Source organism: Aythya marila (assembly GCF_965140915.1).
Source record: "Aythya marila genome assembly, chromosome: 2".
Lineage (NCBI taxonomy): Eukaryota > Metazoa > Chordata > Aves > Anseriformes > Anatidae > Aythya > Aythya marila.
The window spans coordinates 132,313,176-132,331,407 of NC_139043.1; the positions used below are offsets into that span (position 1 = coordinate 132,313,176).

At 37.8% G+C, this 18,232-nt stretch overlaps 1 protein-coding gene across 1 annotated transcript in view; it reads right to left on the reverse strand.

Annotated features, from left to right (window-relative positions):
* Positions 1–3,906: 3,906 nt before the first annotated feature.
* The window catches only part of TRIQK (triple QxxK/R motif containing), a 63,405-nt gene continuing 49,079 nt past the window's right edge, over positions 3,907–18,232 (reverse strand). The window contains exon 4 of the mRNA XM_082753003.1: positions 3,907–10,344. Coding sequence (XP_082609129.1) covers positions 10,231–10,344 — 114 coding nt within the window. The 3' untranslated portion in view covers positions 3,907–10,230. The remainder of the gene's footprint in view (positions 10,345–18,232) is intronic.

The following is an 18,232-nucleotide window of genomic DNA, read 5'->3' on the forward strand; positions in this document are numbered from 1 at the left end:
TACCATCTGTGTGGGCATTTTTATTTATTTATTTTTTTAAATGCAGCTGCCACGTATATATAGAAAGCAAGTCATTAGGAACATTATGGTATTAGTCAAATCAACTTTTTCAGAGGGATGAAAGCTAGAGATGTAATTCACAAATAGTGGGTATTGGTGGGTGGTAGTGTTACACAGAAGCTTTCAAGCTCTTTTCTCCTGTGTGAGCAAGTTTTCATTCTTGCAGAGGCATACTGTGGAACTGCTGTTAAGTGGCCATGTGAGGTTTGTTTTTCCCAAGCTCCCCAAAGTGAGCTGGCCCAAGGCTTGGATGAAGAGGCAGAACGGCTCCTTTGGACCATGACACTGTTGTGGGTTTGATGTTCTGGAAGAAGGGACTGCTCTGATTGCTGGTTGCTACCCTCATTTCAGGACTGCATATTCAGCCTTACGCATCACTATTATTCTTCCACTGGGACATACAAAGCCCAAACATTTTTCCATTGTGCTTTCCAAACAGGCACAAGAGCATTTTCTGGAGTACTTTATCCCAGTTCCACCTTCAAGGACATCTGTGATGTCTGCCTCTAAATGATTAAGACTAGCATACAGCAGAGCTTTTACAGAATATCTTCCTTTTCTTCCTCATTAGTCTGCAAACTTCAGCTCACAGCCTATGCTAAGGTCAAGGAACACCTTGTGAGAGGAGCAACATAAGACAGAAACTCTCACACATGTGATGGTCTCTGTATTCCTCAAGACTTCTGAGACACAGAAGAACTTGACAGCACACGGAAATGTTGCTGGTGGATCTGTTTTTGATATTTGTCTCTGAGGCACGTAATAGTGGGGTATCTATATAAGCTATAATTTAATGAACTGAGATCTTTATTTCTGCAGCTCTCCAAACTGGGGCAGCTAGGTAGCCTGGTGTTTTGTAATCCTGTTTTACTTAATTAAAGTCTTCGTGTTGGCTGCATGGAAAGATATGTTACCCTGTTACTAGCAGATGATGAAAGGAGGCAGACATCATTAGTGTACATGACTCCTTGCTCAGCCTCCATCAGAGCTGGGGCCTCTGTAGTTCGTCTGGAACAGAATTAACATATTTCTCATTGAAATGTTTCTTTTCTCTCTTGTTCAGCTGCATAACAAGTATACATTCCCCATAACAAGTATTAAACTGTTTGGTTATCTGCAATGTGCCCAGACTTTCACAAAGATTCATTCACAAATGAACTCCTGCTGTTAGGTCAAAGAAGGTCTATTTTAGCACTTGCAGCTCCTATAATATTAAGCTGTTAATGAATTGACCAAGTTTTCATCATACTTGGCATGAGGGATGCTTCTCGTGGCCTCGACTCTGACTCCTGAAGAGCAAGATTTCACTGGGGTCCTCTCATAAGTTTTCTTGGGTTTATGCCATCACAGGAGGGAGTGCATAAGAAGTAGCATCTGGCAGTACATCTGCATCCAGTCCCTGATGGCATCCTGAGATCCATCTGCCCAGGCGCGCTCCTCCCTTCATACAGAGCTTGACATATCTGGTACCCCACTGCCAGACAACCTCAGCACATACGTCTTGCTCCAAGGGAGGCTGAGTCACTTTTTCAGTGCCTCCATCTTTTGTTGACCTCCTTGCTAACCTGATGTAAGAGTATGTGGTCTCTTTTCAAACTGCTCACCGCTCTCTGGAAGAAATCTGCTGAAGGTCTTGACCTGAGCAAACAGACCAAAGGCCCTAAAGTCTTATTTCTTTACAGAGGACACAAAACCAAAGCTGGTATCTGCGATAAATATTGGTAAGTGGGCATGACAGATCTCAAGGCTTTGCAAGGAAGCAGCAAGGAGGGCCACGAGGCCTGCTCTACAGTTAGCTGATCAGTTGAAAGTCAGTTGTCATTTCTTTGTTACTGTTTCTTTGTTATTGATGCATTTTACATTATTGTACATATCATCCAATAGATCCTTTCAGAGAAACCACATAATTGAATACTTAACAGGGATACTTTAATTTTCTTCAGCTCTTGGAAGTACACAATCATTTTTTATTCAGAGTTGGCAATGAAGATCCCCAAACTAGTGGTGGAATGGGAGGGATAACAGATTTGTGGAAGCGACTCTACAGATTTGTACTGTAGGGGAGTGAGCATATGACAAAGGAGTGAGACCTACTTTTATCCTATATACATGTACATCGTAATGAAAACTTCCTTTCAGTATTTATATTACCTTTTAAATTTAACACATTTTATGCCCATGCACCTCTCCCGTGCTGCAGCAATGATTACTGTTTCCAAATGCCCTTGCTCACAGGGAGTATTTTTTCTTTCTCCCTATCTGTACATTTTACATGAAGATGTACAAAATAGAAGCTATCTTCTGCTGCACATGGTATTCATTTAGTGACATGTCTCTTTCATATCTAGGAGCATAACATAGTGTAGCAGAAACATTTGTCACCCAGAGTTTGGGGTGCAGCAATCAAAGGAAACGTTTCAGGTTGTCTCAGATGCATTGCCTCTCCGTCAGCCTGTACCACCAATTTAGTCCAGCCATAGCAGTGTGTATTCAAGAGATTAGACAATCTATCTGAAGAGTTTCATACGTGTTTATTTTTTTCTTTTCAGTTGTCTTTCAGAATTACCCAAAACATGATATCAAGCTGAAAATTTCCTAATACAGAAGGTAAAACCAGCAGTCAAGGAATAATTTCAAAACCTTTGTTCTTGTTAGTCATAGATCTGAAATTTCCAAGAAGAAATTATCAAATTTCAGCATCACAGTCTTTGGAAAAAATTCATACATATGACAAGTAATTCATATTTTGATGCAACTTTAGCAAAGAGAAGTAAATTATTACCATTGTGTAACATTTCAAATGAGATGCTACATTTGACCAAACTGTATCAAACCAAAACAAAACAGCTTTTCTATTAATTAAAGATGATGAATGTCTATGAGAAATAAACAAATAAATAAATCTGCAGTATTGTCATGAATAATACAATCATGTTTTTAGCTTGTCTTACTTTAATGTGAACTCACAAGTCTTCATGTATAAGTGTGAAGACTGTTAAATAACATTCACAGGAATACAGCAGGTTTTAAAGGGCTGCTTTTCATACTCAAAACCTGGAAAAAAATTCCTAACATAGATTGCCCAACTTTACATGAATTTGTGGCTTAGAATCACAGAATGGTTTGGGGTAGAAGGGACCTTAAAGCCCACCCAGTTCCAACCCCCTGCCGTGGGGAGGGACACCTCCCACCAGCCCAGGTTGCCCAAAGCCCCATCCAGCCTGGCCTTGAGCACTTCCAGGGATGGGGCATCCACAGCTTCTCTGGGCAGCCTGTGCCAGGGCCTCACCACCCTCTGAGTGAAGAATTTCCTCCTAACCTCTAATCTCTTCTCTTCTAGTTTAAAGCCATTCCCCCTTGTCCTATCTGCCTGAATAAAAAGTTGCTCTCCAAGTAAAAACTTGCTCCTCAAAGATCTGAAGAAGCCCCTCTACTGTCTTCTCTGTTCAGCACTTTCTGATATTATTTGAAGGGCAGAGACACAGTGGCATAATGGCAAAGTAGTGCCTGAGACGAGCAGATTGAGAATAGCTAGTTAATGAACAAATAAACACAGATATGACCATCTGACTTTTAAGAAGGGACAGTCACAAGCTCATTTGGGCAGCAAGAACCCATGCTAGTTATTAAAACAGCCCTGCTTTAATTAGAAAACCATAGCACCTTAGCTCATCTTTTAGAATGAGAAGCTAAAGGAAGCCATCAAAAGATAAGAAAGCAGTAAGGACATAAGAACTCTAACTATGTGGGCCAGTGTGAAGGCTCCTGAGGTAAGAAAGGCTAAATAAAACCTTCCTGACTTCAGATTTTGCTGTCCTTCCCAAAGCAGAGCAGGTCTTTCTGTATTATAGAGTAATAACTACTTGAGGTCTCTTCAGTTTCAGCCATGTGAGAGCAGGGCAGGTGGCAGCTCATCCTGCCCTTGCAAAAGGATTTAGTCTACAGCTTTCCTACCAAAAGCAGTAGGCACGAGTCTGGTATCTGTTTACTGGAAAGCAGTCCTGCACTGAGTAAGGGAAACAACTGTGCAGACACAAGTTTCAAACGAACAACAGCAACAACAAAAAAACTTTTCTGGCACCTCTATGAGAACCCAATAAATAAAAGTAAAAAGCCTCAACCTCTCAGCTTCTCTGTATTTGTGGTAACAAATCAGACTCCAGTGATGGTAGGAGACTCGCCCTCTAGGTTAAGCACTGCTCTGTTCTTTTTTGTAGCCTGTCCAAAGCAATCCAGGAGCACAGCCTGCTCCAAACACCAGCAGCTCCCCACTGAGCCGGGGTGATGCTTGAGGAGTGCAGAATCAGCAAAAGGGCTCCCTGGCCATTTCCCTCCTCGTCTGTCCTCTCTGCTGTTCGGATCACAGGAGTAGAGAAATGAAGACATTGCCAATATCAGTAAGAACATTTACATTTAACTTAACAACATACACACAGTGCTACTCTATCCTGGCTTTGTTGTCAGTGGTGGTGGTATTTTTAATGTGAAAGTAGTAACAATTAGCCAGGAGCAAATTTACCAAACCCAGTTTATTCCTTACTTAAATATATGAACCATTGATCCACTGAGAAGCTGCTTCATTTCAGACATCTTTATTTCCTCCTGAGCTCCCTCCCTCTTTTTCTTTCCCCCTACAAAAAAGAAAATGTTGAGGGAGCTCTGATTTGACATCAGAATTAGCATTTCTTCCACCCTCTTCTCCAGCAACATGGTGAGTTGCAAGATGTCTGTCTGCTGGAAGAACTGGCCATTTTAGCTCTATTTCCTTCCACTCATTCCCAGGGAGGCTGTGGTAGGACAAAGACATCAGTTTGTCACCATACTCCATACTTACCTCCCATGCCTCTGCTTTGTAAATTCCTACAATTTCCTTGTGAAATGGCAGACTCCCAAAGATCTGTATGCTGAACAGTTTTTCCAAGGTTCAGTAAAATGAAGCTCTTCATATCTCATAACATCCACATCTCTAACTGACCAGAACAAACACCTTTTGGGAAGAATTTAGAAAAAGTAGATAAACTGCCAGCTCTTATCTACTTTTCAGTGACCAAGAATAAGACAAGGGAATCAGGACTCTCATTTGACTGATGTATTTATTTGTGGCTTTAACATGCAAAAACAGTATAACAATTATAGAAGTTAGAAAAAATATATAGCACTGAAAAAAGTACTCATGCAAAATGAGGCTTCTACTTGAACTATTCTTCACAATCACCAGTTAGTTGATTTGTCCCAATATTTATAGTTCATCGTTAAAACTGCCAAAACTGGCAACCACCAGGATTGTTGTCTCAATTAAGGACAGTAAACAGATTGTCCCATTTTTTTTAAATGAAAAAATCCAAAATGTAATACTTCACAGTTTAACATGTTTATTCATTTAAACGAGCTAAAAAATAGTGGTGTGACATCTGCTTGAGAGACACTGGTACCTAACATTTTGGCTGTCTCCCCACCAATTTGGTTCTGATTAAGGGGGGGTGGGGGTGGAAGAAGAGTAAAGGATTCTGTCAGTTAAATGCATTGATAAACTACACAAAATATTTCTTCACTCTTGGAAAAGTGTAGAAATACATCTACAAAAGAATGTATTACAGCAAACTAAGAGGATGATGGGGAAAAGTGCTGTGATATATCAGCGTCGGCTCTTTCAGGGAAAAATATTGTAAGCATATGATCACAGACAATCTTTGCCAGTTTATTTATCTCATGGATTCATTTCCCAAAGTGCAGGCATAATCCACCACAAAATCTTTTAAGAAGCAGTTCCAACGTCACATTTCTGCTGTCTTATTGATGTGCCATATTGTTATTTTCTTAGTCATAAGCATCACTAATTATTATGCTACTGTAAGTAAAACTTGAAATGCGATCAAGATCTGTAGTATCCTGTTTGTTGGCACTCTAACTTGCATAGTCTGCATTTCAAGTACAGTACTTTACAGAAAATTGTCCCAAATGCATTTGACCTTCACCAGTTGGCTCAGTTGTGCCTTTTATAGGCACAATCCCATATATCAGAGCAAAATGAATCATCACTCTACTGGGAGCTGCTAGCAACATTTTCCTCTCCAAAGGGGCAGCATTCAAAACTTGGCCCTAATTCAGTAGAAAAGCCTCTTTCTTGATAGCACTTCTCCTGGACATGGGATGGGTGGTTTTGTAGGGCTTCCACTGTGCTTTTGTTTAGTTGGGTTGTTTAGAAGTTGCTTCCAAACACAGCTTGTTAGGTCAACTATTCTAGATTATACCTAAATGAAAGGATGTTTGCTGGTGTTGTGCATCTTTGCAGTTATGTACATGTTGTCCCTGCTCCAAGCTGGTCTGATGAATGGAAGGAGCTATGACATACCCTGAATCACATGATGTCCATATGATATGCAAGAGTGAACTTTAAATAAAGCGTTCTTCAACAAAAGTTTAAATACATCTCTAGGGTCCATTAGGGAAATGCTTAACACGCCTCCTAAGCTTCCAGTAAAATATATTTATGGACTCTAGGAAATAGAGTTAAAGCCTTTCCTTGGCAATGCTCACCAGCAGCACTAGTAAAACTACTATACTGAGGCTTCTGTCCTGAGATGGTCTACATGCTGGTTCTGCCTCTGTGGGATCAAAGGGAAAAGAAAAACTGCTGAGGAGATATTTACTGAGCAAAATCACTGCTGGAAGGCTGTCGTGCCTTCCTAGCCAGAGACTCTTCCAGATGGGACATCCTCTACCACCCACCGCTTGAGGGCCCAGTACAGGCATCTCCACCACAACCTCTGCCTGAAAGAAACTTTGTTTACTCCACAAGCAGACTCAAATATGCTTCCCAGAGGTAAATATCCTTGAAAAAAAATACCCAATCAAGCCAGGGCTGCTGTGTAAGTGATTTGATCAGCAATCTTTCTTTGAAGCAAGTGTATAAAAGCATTACTTTTATAATAAAGTCATGCTGTCTGAAGTTGATGGGAGCTACATGGAACAACTTCATCTACACAAGATCTGCTGTATTGGTTGGATAAGATGCTAAGGGAAGTTCTCTTTATTGTCTTTTACGTAGGCTACACTTAATTTTAATATGAGCTCAGAGGTTAGAAAGGTATAGAATAATATAAATATTCTAAAGCTGGTGAATATCACTGTGCACATTTGAATATTGTGCTGTCCAGATTGCTTTAGTGTCCTTCAAAATGTATATGTAATTCAATGTGACACCTCCAACATTAATAAGAGCACAAAGATAATACAAATACATTTCTTAACGTAGGCACTAAGCAACTCATACAAAGATAGATGGTCCAAAATTGAGGAGGCATATTTCAATCTGTGATATAATTAGGAGCAAAATAAGCCACATGTTTGCAAGATTCAAATCAGTCCCTATTCTAAATTACCAGGTATGGTCGCTACAGTGCTCTAGAAAGTAAAAATAACTTCAGGTTGATTACGATCTCCTTTGAGTAAATCAGCTGTAATTTCAGCAAATTCATAAATGTTACTCATAATCCAAACTCATTGTTAATGTTATTGTGCTTGTGCCTTTTAGAAAACTAACGATGAAAAATTTTATGAAAGGTGGAGGCTTTTAGCTTTAAAAACAAACATATTGACATGGTTCCATTAGAAATTATTGTGCTGATAAGAGAAACAGTGTACTTGCTGCAATATTTACCAGGTATTTCTGTGTACACTGAACAGAACTCTATCCAGTTTATCTAAGCAACAGAAAATCTTCTCATTACATGAAAATATCTTTCATATAAATGAAAAGGCCTAACCTTAGCGAAGCCCACAGGCAAACTGCAAACTATGGCACTTGTGGGCGATATGGACTGATAAGCCACAAAACAGGAAAATTGCTTCAGTCACACATTTATGCACTTCAGATTTTGTCTGTGAGTCATAATTATGGGAAATGAGATCTTCATGTTCTAAGAACTTCATAAATTTGACAGTAGGAATAGCATGCTTTTTAATGTAACCAATTCAGAAAGCAAGTTATGAGACAACTTGCATGATGGGGATAACCACACATCATTCTGAGACCACATACCACCCAGGGAGCTACATACACACATTAAGAAAGCAATCCTTCCAGCATTTTATGGAACAAGAAAATTGCTCATGCAAAGTAAAAGGAGAGGTCTGTAGGTTCTGTGACATGTGGTGTGGCACTGGTGAAATGAACGGCATGTCACATCCAAGAAGACAGATTGTGATATGCTTTTCTCCACACTGAAAGGCGGGCCATGTGTCAGAAAATGCTTCACCATAAATTCAACATGTCAGTAAGCGTTCGGTCATGTATAAGAGTATTAGCCGCCTATAAGTCATATGAATGTATAAATGTTAAGTTTTTGTGTCTGTAACAGTCATAATTAGAAAATGAGACATATTTGCATGTATATGTTTTTCCCTTTCATATTCTTGGAAGACAGTTGTACTCTGAATTTCTAGAGGAGTTGTTTTGCATTGCATAAAGTGAATGAGGAGTACGAGAGATAAGAAGTGTATCCTTAGGGAGACATAACGTATATGGTCATAGTTACTGTATGGTTTAAAAATTAACTGCATTAATCTAAGTTCCTTAAGAGGTGATAATGGGACTGTGTCAATTTAAAATAAATATATTCTCCGTTATAATAGTTGCTAGGATTTGGTATGCCTTTGTCTTCAAAATCAGTGTATGGAATCTTACTCAGGCATTTCTGGAACAAGTCAGTAAATGTCTCATTTACAATTAAACCTAGCCTTCAGCCCACAAACTGGTATCAAAGATACAACCAAGCTAGTTTGCTAACAAAATTTCAGAATTATAGTAGCTTTTATGGAAGTTAATCTGCCTAACTCATTTGCACATTCAGCACTAATGGCTCCATGCTCTTCTTGGTTTCAAAACGAAACCAAACTAGAGAAAGACTGACCACAAATTTAAAGGATCAAACCAAAACCTTTACAACCATAAGCTCAGTAATATGCTGAAGCTGAAGCAGAACAGTGTAAAGGCAGAATTTAACAGCTCCCTGCAGCTGCTTTGACATATCAACTTCTTCAAGTTGCTTGTGGTTATCAAAGGCATCAGAAATGTTATCTACACTGCATATTCTGAAAGAGACTTTGTGAAAATTAAAGGATGACATAAAGCCAAGATTTTCCCAATTATTAGAAGTGTACATAAAAAAAAAAAAAAAGCCTCTTAATACTTACAACTTCAGACATTAGTTTGATGATAAAAATGATTGTATAACTACAAAGAATTTTTTTACAACATCCCCCTCACAGGTAGAGCCAGTTGATACCACAAACAACAGGAAGACTATAATTAAAATATAATTTTGACTTTATATTAATAATAGAGCAATACACTAATTAAACCCAACATCGACTGAACTTTCTATTTACACTAGTTCAGACAGCACAGGAGGCAAAGAACTGTGTTTCAGAGGCATATGCGAATGCTAGAGCTTCTGTCATCCAGGTGCCATTTCTGACAGAACACATGTGTGCTGAACAGTTGGCAAAAGAATGAAAAAGATTACTGTAGATATATGGGCACACAGAATCTGGGATGACATAAAATTAAGTCCATATAGGAGGTGACAGACTGCTTCTAAAAAGATAATTTTTTCCTACAATGTCTTCCATCTTTGTGTGTGCATGTGTGCGCACACATTTACAAGAAAGATAAAAAGGGAGAGGAAGACCGAGGGTTTTTTTGATATACTTTAAATATAAAACAATAAAAGATTATTTTATTTGGTATTTCTGCTTCCTCTTGGGAAAGGGAAAGGAACTTAATTTGGCTATTAGGAAGCTTTGATTCCTAAATTTACTCAAGGCAGATTCTTCTCCTGTGAAGTCAGCATCAATACCCATGGTAATAATAGCACCTGTCTTTCGACATCAAAGTTCTCTGCCTGAGAAAAAATAATGTAAACAATAAACTTCATGTGTTGTACTGCAGCTCCTGGCTTCGGTGTTAACCAAATATACTTGCCGGGCGTGAGCGTTCTTCCTTTATTTTGGAGATCTGGAATGTAGAAGTAACTGATGTATTGCAAAACTTACTAATTTGGACTGCAAGAAATGGCATTGTTTACTGTCTCACAGTGAAGAGACTGTGTGTTCCTACGTAGTCTTGTTCAAGCTGAAGAAATCGTGATGATAGATTCATTGCATCTGCTAGTTTTCATCTGGATCCAGATCAAGGTCAACTTCATTGGAAATGTTAAGATAAAAGAAAGCATAGAAAGCCAACAAAAATACCAATATAGCTGCAAGGACAAGGGCAACTTCCTGTAGGAAAAAAAAAAAAAAAAAAAAAGTAAAACAAAAACTGTTAGAAACACTATCATAATTTAAGATAAATAAGAAATAAATGTCACTTCCCTTCTATAACGCACATCAAAATAACACCAGACGTAGACTCTGCGTAATATATCAATACTTTAATGATTTATTCTTTTTGATCACCAATTCAGAGTGTTATAAAATCCATTCACTTAATAAAGATTTTGGTGAGTTTGATACACTGCCAAAAATAAGACACTTGGCTTAAAGATCTTTGGTCTGACCTAGAAATAGGAGCTTTATGTCCTTTTATTATTCCATCCCTTCCTTTTTAAAAGAAAACAGAATTCATGAACCACAGTTTTGAACACAAATTTAAGTTATGAATTTACACTGTGAATTTTGATGTTTTCTAGCAATATGTTACTGCTTTTTGCCAACAAATTTGTAATTTTTTAATGAAGCAAACACAGTATGGTGGAAGTCAATGAAAATTGCTACCTCTACCTCCCAACCTCCTGGCATGCATTACAATATGGATCTACAAAATCCTTCAGAATTGGATGAAACTTTTCTTCTTTCCCCTCTTCAATAAGGCAAAAAGCACAACAATTCACACTTGCACTTGCCTCTCTTCCCATAAAATACTGCAACTTGCTGCATCTTCCTTAATTAACATAAAAGAGTCTTCCAAAGTATACATGATTTATAGCAGCTTTCAGAATCAGAAAAAATGTTTTTCTACTAAACGTCATATTCACTATGTGACTGCCTATCATCGTATTCTATCTTAAGGCTGGACTCTGTTAAGCTCCAGCTTTACATCTTGGATATAACAAATCAGTGTTATCATTATAACATTACTTCTTGCAAAGTTGCAGTGTTTCTGATTTTTAAGTTTTTTTTTTTTTCTTTTTTCTATGAAAGCACAGCATACTCCCTTTACTGTTGACTCTCATTTTGTTAGACAATAAAAGAAATACAAATTATGTATTTTATGTATTTTATGTAATTATGTTCCTCCAGCTCATAGTAAGTACCACTTCCACAGCTAACAGCACACGTTGCTTCATTACCTATCATCAAGAAGGATTTTTGAAATCATGTATGGGGGTACTCACAAGGAACAGGTCAGTTTGCCCACCCCCACAAACTGCCTACCCTCTACAAAAAGAAGCAATAATCTCCCCTCAGAATCTCAGTTTCACGTTAACCCACAAATCGTCTGCTTCAGAGCAACCTACCCATATACTTCAAAGGAGAGAAATAGTTTAATAAATTTATAGCAACTAATCTGAATTGGTACAGAAGATGCAACATCATACTTACTTTGCCACTGGGATGGAAAAGAGATGCCTACATCTCACCTAGACAATCAGACAACCTTTTCAGGTGAAGGAGAGGATCTGACCCTCTTCAGTGTAAGATTCCTTCTGTCCTAAACAAGATATCTAAACGACGTCACAGGGACATTCTCTAAAAATGCCTATTTCTCCCCTTAGACTATGAAGGAAGTATAGATGATGGGTCAGGTGTAGAGACCTACACTGCAGGACAAGTCCCATCTGGGATCTCCAGATTCATGGTAGCTTTGTGGCTGACTTTGCATGTCCACTGCCATGAAGGAGTTAAAAGTGTGTTAGACTTTTTAAAGTCTAGCCCATAATCTGGCATTCTTCTATAGAACAGCATTTCATTTGCATTTACATGAATGCATTATATAGTTTATCAGAATGTTGGATCAATAATTCAACATATGCCATCTAATAAACTTTGAAATACTACTGCCTAGTTGGTGTATGCTTTATAGGAGCCTTTGTTCTATAGAAACCTTTGCTTTACATTTTATATGGATGATTAATTGATATGCACTTTAAATTTATTTTACATTAAAATCGTTCCTTTGAATTTGCCGAGGCTGTTTGCTAAGGATTTCAGCTACATTTTCCTCTTAGTGTTATCCCTTTCTCTGAGCCTCACCCTCCTGTTTTTATATGATTTGATTAAAAAAAAAAAATACATCTAATTCACTAATATATTAAAGGAAAGTGATTTTTGCTTTGTTGCAGTTACAACACGTCAGTATCTCACAAAAGGGCATGGCAGCATCAGACAGGTTTCATTTATTTCCTTGTATCCACAGCTGTGCTCCCAGACCCATCTGGCCACACAGCTACTAATCTTAAGAGGATGTAATAAACAAGTGACATACAACTGCAAGCTCCATCTGCTCAGGAGAGTGGACAACAAAACCGTACAATGCAGGCACCGTTCACACTTGACACAGACAGCAAATTCATTCCAGTATTAAAAGTTTTTTCCCTTGTTCAGATGTCACACTTGCCATGTTTTCTGCTCTACAATCAGGCCACCTTCCCTCTCCTTTCTCCCCAGACTCCCTTGTGAAATACTGTGGTAGCAGCAGCAAAACTGGGGGGAACGTTTGCATTAAAGATTTGTTTTCTGGGATGCGAAACTGGGAAAATCTTGATTTTATTCTCAGGCTGCCCAATAACTGCTTGGGAGCAGTTCTTTAATTTCTCTCTGCCTACGTTTTACAGCAAATAACACCAAGACAACATTACTTTCCTTACGCAGGCATTAGGAAGTAGGTGAATGGATCAGTATTTATTAACCCTGGGAATGACAAGCCTTATTGAAATTCCAAGTTTGTGACTTATGCGAACACCTTAATTCTGAGTTACTGAAGAAGGCTGAGTAAAAAAAATCTAAAATAAATGGTCTAACAAAGGATGCCTGGCTCTTAGCTAGGGATATGCAGCCTCTTAAGAATTGTATCCAGTTTATGAACTTTTATAAACATAAATTTTGCAATGTAAGTAGCAAATGAGATGCTACACCACTACACTGCCTTTGCAACAACCGTACATATTGTCATTCTAATTTGTTTTATACTTATCAGGCTTTGCTATTTGTATTTTAAGCCATGCATAGAAATGAAATGTTAAAATACTCCCCGCTTGGCATATATAGCTCCCTTTCTCTTACACTTTATGGATCATCCCTATCATCCCCCTGCGAAATCCATTTACTCAGAGGATTTTGCCATGAATAATTAACCAATAAGAAGAAGTCTTATAGAAATAAACTTAACATGATCACAGGGCTTTTTCTCCTTTTTTCTTTTTTCTTTTATAACATGGTACAGAACACTAGGAAATAAAATCCCTGCTCTCAAATTCCAAAGTACAGTCAAGAAAGCTTTAAAAAGGAACACAATTTTCTACTATATTCTCTTAAATTTAGAACAATTTCTGCAGAAATCTATTGATTGCAGCTTAGTTAAGTTTTTCAGGAACTTCTCCATAAAGGAAACACATGCCATTGCAGAATAATGTAGATTCAATTCTCCTATCATTTTTGTCAGTTTTATGTCTCTCCATGCCAAAATACTCCAATAACGTCCTCAGATTCCTGATGGAATAAGTTGCAGAGTTGGGATCTAAATGAGATTAAACAGGATATAAAAAAACAACTACATCAACAAAAAAACAACAACAAAAACAAAAAATGGGGGACTAGATGAGGAAAAATGTTGAATATAGTTGCACAGATTTAGACACTGTTTATGACAGTATCATATACCACATATATAACGTAATACCACACTCAGGAAATTTTATTTTTTTTACATGTTAAATTATTTGTTTATTGTCCTCCAAATAGAAGCATATATTTAGTATATCTTTTTCTTTTTTATCAAACACTATCTTAAAAGTAGGTTAAAGTGTACCACAGATTTCTGTCTCTGAAATTGTAAACTATTCCTAGATATTTTTGAAAAGGGATCAAAAGAAAATCACATGGACCAAGGATATTTGTCTTTTTAGAAATAAAACTTACATGGACTTAAAAATAAATCTTCTTATCCCATATAATTTCTAAGTGGAAGACTTTGGCTGGGCATTCACTGTGACCATTTTTTAGAATTTCAAAAAATAAGAATTAAAAATGAATGTTTGCTTGTTAACAAAACATTTAACATCTAATGCAAGGCAACAAAAGTAATTTAGTAACTTTTATCAGTAATTTTTATGTTATAAATTTTAACCATTAAAATTTTCAGATAGCACAAAAACAATTATGGCCTTAAATAAGGAAAACAAGGAACTACTACAAAGTCATCTAAAACATCTGGCTATATGATCACAAAGCAGGATTCATTTTAACATAGCTAAATGCAAGATAATATAGTTGTTATAATTGTAATACTGTAGTACTACAAAGATGCTACTAGATAATATTGTAACACTTACAAAGGCAGTACTTACAAAATGGAAAACTCTGCCTTGAAAGCCTGTGACTCTAAAAAGGTCTTTTGATTTAAGAAGTAACCACTTCCTCAGCACGATCCCTACATGTGGAAGGGGGGATTTCCAGTAAGGAGATGACTGTTATTTATTTTATCATAGAGAAGAATGAGAGGTAGCTTGGTTACAGCATATAACTATATGCCATATACCTGTATTTAAGTAAGATGCTTCACAGTGTGGGGTCTTTCTACCTCGTTTATAAGAACCTCTTGAGGTCCTGCCGAGGTTAGATAAACTCGGTCTTGAAATAAGATGTAATTTCCTAAGAACAAGAATGAATGAACATTCAAGTAACCTCTTAGGGAGAATACAGACTTCCATGGCCATGAGTCTTTTATGGCAAGATTTCTCAACTAAATAAATAAACATATAAATAAACAAATAACTTATTCAGCCATTGGGAAGAATTCTTCAACTTGGGCATTTGTGAAAGGAGGCCCTGGCTGCTAGCTAGATTTGGTGAACAAAAGCCTCCAGACTGCTCCCTTCCTTCAGAGCCTGGGAAGACTAGAATTGCTTGCATGGTCAGTGCTATATTCTGAATCCCTGGAGTACTAGATTGTCAAAAATAATGACAGTTCATGCTTCTGTGCTTCAGACTTTTCTATAAAGGATCAGAGTAAGAGTTTCCTTCCTTTCCAATAAATTTCCCTTCAATTATATTGATTCCGTTACCGGGATATGATGTTTTATTGTTGGACTCCTTTTCTTTCAGCTGTCCTTTGGAGTGGGTCATAGCCAGAGACTAAAGCCTGAGGAAGATGGACTTCTGCTCCGAGATGGTACAGAAAATCCTCCTAAGCTTCTGCCTGGTGCATCTTGTTCACATGCTGAAAGTCACCAAAATTACTGTGCTTAAGTGTACAGGTCAGGCCAGGGTCAGATGGGAGCAATCTGATTTTGTTGTTCACTTTGTACACTTTTTTCCTCCTCTCCCTTCCATTTCAAGGTCAGGGATGAAAATCTGACTGCTGGAAGCACTGGGAATATATCACACTGTTCATTGGTGGTACATTAAGGTGCCCTGCTCTTTTTGTGAGGCACATAAACTGGTTTGAAGACCCAGTACTTTGGGTCTACAAAAGTGCTTGGATTTCCTAGAAGGTATCTGGATGAAATTTTATGATCTGTAGTATATAGGAGGCCAGATCAAATGATCTAATAGTCCCTTGTGGCCTTAATTTCTGCAAAGCTATGAAACTGTATTCCCAACATATCTTGGCAAACAGAGTCCACTAACTTAGCAGATTATGAGCAGCATGAAATCAGAGAACACCCTTTGCCAAAATACACTAGGAATGTTTTGTTATCTCTTCATACATAACTTGTTCCAGATGAGATAAACTCTTAATAGAGAGCTAGCTAGCTAAACAATAGATTAGGCAGATATGCAGAAGAATGACAGACAGTGAGCTTCCACTTCTCTAAGAAACATTTATTTCTTAGCTCAATCAATGTACTATGCTGCTAATAATTCTCTATGGAGTGGTATTCTGCAGCTGATTACATCTTTGCAAGTGGGTGTAAAATGCTACTGTTCAGATTTGTGTCTGCTTTTCAACAAGAGAGAAAACGTCATCATCTATCACACGGACCACAGATTCATTCTTGTAGCCTGTGAAAAAAAATATCTCCTCAAGAATTCCCATTACTTTTGGCCTCTGCATAGAAAAACCCAGCTATCTGGGGCTGAACTTGAACACTCCTCAAACCATTTTCCCCTTGCCACCCTCCCACTGGCACCTCTAAGAGCTGAGACAGCACCGACAGCTTAGAGCCCTTGCTACTCCACCTGGTCGTCACCTCCAGGTGTACTTCCATCTGCAGGCAACAAAACAACCACAAAGAGAAAATTCAGAGGCTTCCTTTTTGGTACTGCTATAAAGAATCTTGTCTTACCCAAAAACTGAGAGACTTCCAACATATTGCTTTCTCTCCATGTTATTTCTTGAGACAGGGGTCCTGCTTGTCCAAGGCACACCATGTGTTTTGGCACTGTCTGCATTGGTGTCATGTATACAAACAGAGCCAGCACAATAGCTCTTTTTCAATATTTAATTTTTAAGCATGTTTAAAGAGCAAATATTACACTGAATACTAGCATGGTCACCCTGCTTGAACTAACTTTTGATAGTTATTAGTGCTTAGCTACTTCTCTGACATTATCAACATGGATAAAATCTCTCATTGGGGAAATTAAAAAGTACTAAATGGCAGTGACTGAAAGAAACTTTGTTACTTTAAACCTTGCATTAAAATGACAAGGCAATCAAAGTTTGACAAGACAAGCTAATTAGTATGCCAGCGATGAAATGTGAAGGATCTCCAGGGGATCAGTTCTCGAAAGTTTTATGTCATTTATAAGGCTTTTTTTTTTTAAAGCAAATGTTGTCAGCTCTTATGGTGAAATACACAACAGTGGAATTTCATTATCTTCACAGATATTGAGGACTACATCCCCTCTCTGTTTTTCAATCCTTCATTTTCCCTAAATACTTTAGTTTATATCTAGTGGTTGTTCTTCCCATGGATTGGACCCCAGGCTAGAGGTATCAATGAGTACTAAAAAAAAGCCATTGTTTTAAATGGCATTTTCATAGATGTAAAAAATTTTCCTCTTTCCTTGAGAGGTTGTACCTCTATAAGTATGATACAGTTATATCTCCTCTACAGTATTTTTATTATCTGCAACTTAGCTTTTATAGGAAAACGTTAATATACTTTGAAGTGCTGCATACCATATCGTGTACTGAAACCTGGAAAAACAAATAAATGGAGAGTATACATATGTATGTTTTTTCTCAAACATTTAACAAGAGCCTTGGCCATTTCTATTTAAAGTGCTGCCTACTTATTGCATTGCACTGTAATTACACCGCTTTTCTTTCAACACAAACTGAAGTTAGTCAACTGTCACTGCACAGAATTGGAGCCTGCATCGTATAAAAACACTAAAACCTCACCCTTAGAAAGGTGAACCATGTTGTTTATCAGCATCAGAAAACTTTGCTAATATGAAGTGACAGCTGTGACAATACCTTCCCAAATGAAGAGCTCAGGCACACGCAAAGCTCTGAATATTAGGAAACAAACAATTATGTGCATTTAACCTCAAAATAGTTTCAGAACTGTACATAACCTGATGGGTTATATAAGCTCAGCGAGAAGGCTGTATACAAAGGCCTTGTCCTCCTTGCTCCACAAGCACATCCCTGTAGGGAGAAGTAACCACCTTCCCTTCCCTTTTGCTTAAGCTCTGACAGCTTTTGTCAGCAATTAGGAAGCAAGGAAAATGACTGAGATCTGTTTGGGGGCAATCAGAATCAGATTTTATAGCCCATGTGTGCAAGAAATGTAACAGCCAGAAGACAATATTTTAAAGTTTTTGTTGTTATTGTTGTTTTGTTTTGTTTTGTTTGTTTGTTTAAAAGGCAGAGGCAGAATTGCAAACCTCAGACACCTAAAACATTGCAACCAGTAGATCCCCAGGGAACACAACACCCCATGACCTGGAGAACATGTGTGCACTTTGATGGCAAAAGTCATTCCAAGCTGCAACA